The following is a 5557-nucleotide window of genomic DNA, read 5'->3' as shown; positions in this document are numbered from 1 at the left end:
TGAGTTCCTCCGCAGCAAGCGCTTGGCTTTTCTCCAGCGGTGGCATTTGGCGAGCGGTGGCCTGGCCGTGCCAGACCCGGACCACGGCTATCACAGCCTGGAGGAGGAGCAGCAGCAGCACAAGGGCGTTTGTCAAGAAGAGCCAGGGCGACGGCGGGAGCAGCAATGCGATGCCGGGGAGTTGAAGCGGCCCGAGGAGCCGAGCGAGCCGGGGAGACAGCCTGGAGGTGATCCCTTGGAGCAGGGGGGGATAAGGGGCTCAGCCGAGAAGGGGGCACTTGAGGGGGAAACCTCGACTGAAGAGGATGACGAGGACTCCGAAATAGAGCAAAACCTTGCGTTTTCAGCCAGACCCGCTTGTGCGAATAAATTGATAGACTATATCATAGGGGGAGTTTCCAGTGGGGAGGAGAGTGCGGATGAGGAGGAGGACTGGGATGATGATGATGACGGCTTTGATAGCGAAGGGCTTCCCTCGGATTCAGACGCCGGTAGCCAGGACGGAGAAAGGCTTCATCTCTGGAATTCCTTCTACAGTTTGGATCCCTACAACCCTCAGAACTTCACAGCCACCATCCAGACATCTTCCAGTGACCCGGGAAAGGATATGTCAGATATGGAGGAGGAGGAGGATGAGGATGAGGGAGATTCTTCGTGGGCAGAGGAGTCCTCAGGCTCTCCTCACCCTAGCTCTGAAGAGGAGGATGAGTGGGACTGCAGCAGCGTGGATGAGGCAGAAAACTTGAAGCTTTGGAACTCGTTCTGTACCTCAGATGATCCATATAATCCTTTGAATTTCACGGCAGCCTTTCAGACAGCGGAGAAAAAAGGGACGGCTGGTTTAAGAGGAGCAGAGAGGCCGAGTTTGGGCACTTCTGAGCATAGCCACTTAACTGTCTGCTGTGTGCAGCTGGAAAAACATAACTGGGGGGTCACGGACTGTGTGCAGCATGGCATTCTTTCTGGCGAGAAATGTAGAAGTACCAAGCGGAAAAAGGTATAGACTTTGTTTGTATTTTGAGATTTGGGGGTTGCTAAAGAACCAAACCCAACAACGAGCCCCCATTGTGCTGGGTGCTGATGGGGTGAGGTCACTTGTGCCAGGGTTGCAGTCACGGTGGTGGGCAGATCGTGCCCCCATGAGCCTGTGGGCTAATTATTTGTCTGAAACGTGTGCCTCATCTTTACACGTGGTGGTGGGTTGCATAATTCAGTGACACAGGGAAGATAATTGCTTTAAATTGCTTTTCTAGACTTGGAGTTACATTTTCCTTTTAAGGAGATGTTTTCCTTCTGTGTTTGTGGTGTTCGGTTGTTTTCGTTATCAGAGAAACAGATGGGAACCGTAACGTTTTTCCTATGGAAAGTACCCGGTTCTGATACGAGTAGTGTTGATAAGGTATTTTAGGAGCTTTGTGTGTGTAGTGTAATCGAAACTTCAAGGATTTTAGGGCTTGTGACAAGCCTGCTTGGGTTTCAGACAGCAAATGTCTTTCTGAGCAGGGAGAGCTCTTCTCTTGTGGGTTAACAGCTGCTGCAGTAAGCACTGAGGTTTCAGTATGGAGGAGTATTTCCATTTAGGAGACTATTATAGTTCAGCATAATATAAATATAATAATATAATGTAAATATAAATAACAATACATAATAAAATATGTTTGTAATATAAGAAATATGATTAAAAATAATGTTTTATAGATATTGGGCTTTGAGCACAAACTGGAAGTGTAGTATGTTCATGAGGAGTTTGTACATTGAAAAAAACTTGTAATGCATGTGCTGGGATTGAGAGAAATAGCAATAAATTTATTTTCTCGTGTGTTTTATGGTACTGCAGATACACAAGATGGCTTTTCAGGCCTGATGGCTGAATCTTGCCTGATAATTCAGACATTTATATGAGTGGTAGCCTGTGATACCAAGTCCCAGGATAGTACACTAATAAGTTATCAGAATAGAGAAGTTGTACAGTGCTTACTTAGCGTTCTTAGGGTGGAGAGATTTGTTTGCTCCTTTAATTGAGAGGTTGGAGGTCCCTTCATACCCGTTTTTGCTAGGGCAAGCAGTGCTTACAGATCAGTGGTTCACCGAGGCCAAACTGTTGTGTCCTCATGGGAAGTACTCAGAGGTGAACGTCTTCTGTAAGACATCCTTTAGCTGACGACATCCGTCTGAAACGCTGCAGGGTGGCACTGATGAGTTCATGCTGCTGTGCCCTCCAATCCTGGTGCGTGCCAGAGATGTCGACTCACCGGGAGTAATTTTTGGACTAATTTATTGTTTGGCCGTGTGTGAGCTACTGAGATGGTGAAAGAACAGTGATGCACATGCAATATTTAGCACGAGGTTGCAGAATGCAGTAATTGTGCCCAGGGGTGTCTCAGACTGATGTAAAGAGGCTGTAAGGTGCAGAGGAATGGGCTGATGTAACAGCTCGGGGTGCTTGGAAGCAGAGACTCAATGAGGTGCAAAGCAGCAGAGGTTGCTGAGCAGTGACCAGGGTGCTCCCAGGAAGTCTCGTGTCATTCACCCTGCTCACGGCTGTTTCCTGTCTGGCATCCTGCAATCGAACAGCAGTGTTCATGTTTGGAGCCTCATGAAACCTGGGAGCGTGTGTTGTCCTTTATGAGTTAGCAAATGCATTGATGCTGTGTGAGCACACATTGGGGGTTTTTTGTACCTCCCCACCTTTTTTCCTGACCCTGCAGTGGAGAGCTCTGTAGTGACAGTGTTTAGGAATCAGTCCTAGGCTGAGGGTTGCTGGGTGCCTTTTGTACAGCAACATACTTCAGTAAGAGCCTGAAACAGTCTGGCTTTTGCTTATCGCTCCGTAACAGAAAGACTTAAATACTTAGGATGGTAATAGTTGAAATGCTGTCATGTTGAGATGCTGAGCCTAGAAGTGTCTTTGTTTTCTTAAAATAACTTCATACTTCTTAAAAATAGCAAAGAGTGAAAGTCCTCATACGTATTTTAAAGTGCCATGACATAATTCCATTGCACGAACGTAAATACCCTGGCATTTGATAGCAGCTGGAAATAGCTGGGTTTGTTCCCCTCACGTGGTGGTGAGTGTGGCTTCCTCAGATGTAGCACAGCGTGATTTTTCTTCTCCCTGGTGCTGAAGCACGGGCTGACTCACACGATTACTCTGCAGAGCAATGGTTCCTTTTTTTATTATGCAAGCTGCAGTAACTGGAGCTGTTGGCTGGTAGCAGATTTCTAGCCCTGAGTGAGTGTCCTGGCACGTCCTGAGTAACCCGCTTGAAGTGTGTAAGGTTATAACCCCAGACATCAGGGGGTGTTGTCCCACAGGGAACATTGTGTGATTTACCATCAGCCTAAAGCGGCCTCTTGGAGCACAGTTGGGAGCTCTGTAGTAGTTTAAACACTGCTTTGGCAGAGGTGAGCAGCTGGTTGCTTTTAAAACTGAGAGGTGAAATACGCTCTGGCCTTGGTGGTGCAGAGACCTAGCATGACCTGGCAGCATATCTGAGGCCTTTTGGTGTTTTAGGGACTTAATAACTTCTGCTTAAAAAAACATAAATGTGAAAATAGAAGTTCCTTTTGCACGAGTGTGTGGTTAATGTTTCACTGCATGACTTATGTTTTCCAGGTCACCTTCCTCGAAAAAGTTACCGAGTATTACATTAGCAGCGAGGAGGATCGTAAAGGACCCTGGGAGGAGCTCGCGCGAGATGGGTGCAGGTTCCAGAAACGCATCCAAGAAACAGAAGATGCCATAGGATATTGCTTCACAGCAGAGCATAGACAAAGAGTATTTAATAGACTCCAGGAAACCTACTATAAGGGGGTGGATCTCTTTTAGCACCTTAAAAGAGCTGGTAGTTGGGTGACCCTAAGCACTCATGAGCATCTTCGAGATGAGAAGTGGCAGCTGCATGTGCTATTTTGAAATGGGGAGAGCAGTGGCGTTTAACACTCTTTTCCCAGTTTGATATTCAGCCAACAAATAAACCTGTGTGTCCCACTTTGATATCCAGACAAAACCTTTTGAGTGTCATCCAGGGTAAGGGTGGGATAACTGCATTCCTTTGAAGTAACACTTGAGAAACGGACTGATTTTGGTTAAATCCATTCCAAAAATGCCTTGTCTGCCATATGTGGAGAAGTGGTGACTATTTAGTTGGATTTTTGCACTTTGAAAAAGCAAAACCTATTTTGAAGGAAATATTTATGGGGCTCAGAGCCTAGTTATTGCAGTTTTGATTTAAAGTTTTAGAGGTTTGTGCCACTCTGTCGTGGTTCTCCGTTTTCTCTCACTTGTACAAGAGCCTCAGACTTTGGCTGACTAATAACATTAATTCACTGTGCAAAGCAGGTAGTTTGTCCCAGTTTTGCATGTAACCTGGTGTTTGTGTGGAACGCTTTGACGTGTCTTAGTTTCAGTGTAGCACACTGGGGGATCCAGGGGTGCTCTGGTGCACTACAAGCCCTTTGGGTTGTCTTTATTTAAATAATATAAATACCTTTACCCAGTACTGTTCCAAAGGGCGTTGGCTGCTTGTGCACCGAACCTCTTTGCTTTCAGGGCAGTGAAAGACCTCATCCTGATCAAGAGTTAAAGCTTTGCAGTGCGTATCGAGGCTATGGCTGATAGCTTAGGGTAGCCACGCAAAGGGACCCAGGCCCTGGTTCTTTACTTCATCTTAGAGTAACTTTGCCATCATCGATTCTGCTTTCTGGAAATGGATTGAAGTGGAGGATTCCTCATCTTTTTAGTATCCAGTGTGCTTGTTCTAGTACTCGTAAGGAGAACTATCTTTGAGTACAGATTGCTGTGTGTTTTACCAAAAGCCAGTATTAATACCTCCATGCATCTGCACTTTTGTTCATCTGGCACCAAAATAACATTTCACGTTTGGGGGCTGAATGTTGAGGTCTTTGTGGAAGGAAAACACTCCTTGTTTATGTTCCTAACTTAAAATGTTCCGTTGTTGTTTCAGTCAAAAATAAAGCAGCGCCGCTTGGATCTGTGTTTGGACCTGAAGGATGTTGTGTGGCTGCTGCCCAAGCAGGTACGAGGTCATGCAATGGGTTAAATACCAAACATCCAAGGATTTACCTGTTCATCCCATGGCATAAAAAGAGAATTGGATTCCCTTTTCCTATAAAAGATAGTTTTAGTTGTGAAATCCTAATGCTAATCATGCCTTTAATCCTGTGGAATAACGTTGAGTTTTTCAGAGTTTGTTTTCCTGTACCACGTTAGGTAACAGCTCTTCTGCTTTTTAGTTTAGGAAGAGGCATGCAGGGTGATAAATGTAGAGTTACAACAGAAAATGTGTTGACTTGTGGTCCAAATGCTGTTGATTGCTCCTGGGACACGATGCTATAGTCATTTTTCCATGACTCTCCTAGTTTCCTCAATCGTGGAGAACTCCTTGGTGCTTCAGTTGCTGTGGACAACTCAGTGGTTTCCTGGTGCTCGTGGGAAGCTGTGGAGTGGTGTGAGTTAACCCCTGCCAGCGCTGACCCGCTGTTTCCGGAGGCTTGGGAAAGGCTGCAGCTGGAAACGAGCAGAATTGATAAATTG

The 5557-nt window shown here is 45.9% G+C and overlaps 1 protein-coding gene across 1 annotated transcript; it reads left to right on the top strand.

Annotated features, from left to right (window-relative positions):
• Nucleotides 1–74: 74 nt before the first annotated feature.
• On the top strand, nucleotides 75–3881 carry PPP1R15B (protein phosphatase 1, regulatory subunit 15B; the record flags this gene model as incomplete). The annotated part of the gene is made up of 2 exons (XM_010186133.1): nucleotides 75–997; nucleotides 3617–3881. Coding segments are annotated over 2 exons (1136 nt in total), but the record flags the coding sequence as incomplete, so codon positions are not given.
• Between the last annotated feature and the right edge of the window lie 1676 nt (nucleotides 3882–5557).

The sequence above is a fragment of the Mesitornis unicolor genome, unplaced genomic scaffold, assembly GCF_000695765.1.
Source record: "Mesitornis unicolor isolate BGI_N332 unplaced genomic scaffold, ASM69576v1 scaffold39666, whole genome shotgun sequence".
NCBI lineage: Eukaryota > Metazoa > Chordata > Aves > Mesitornithiformes > Mesitornithidae > Mesitornis > Mesitornis unicolor.
This window is presented reverse-complemented; position numbering and strand designations above follow the sequence as displayed.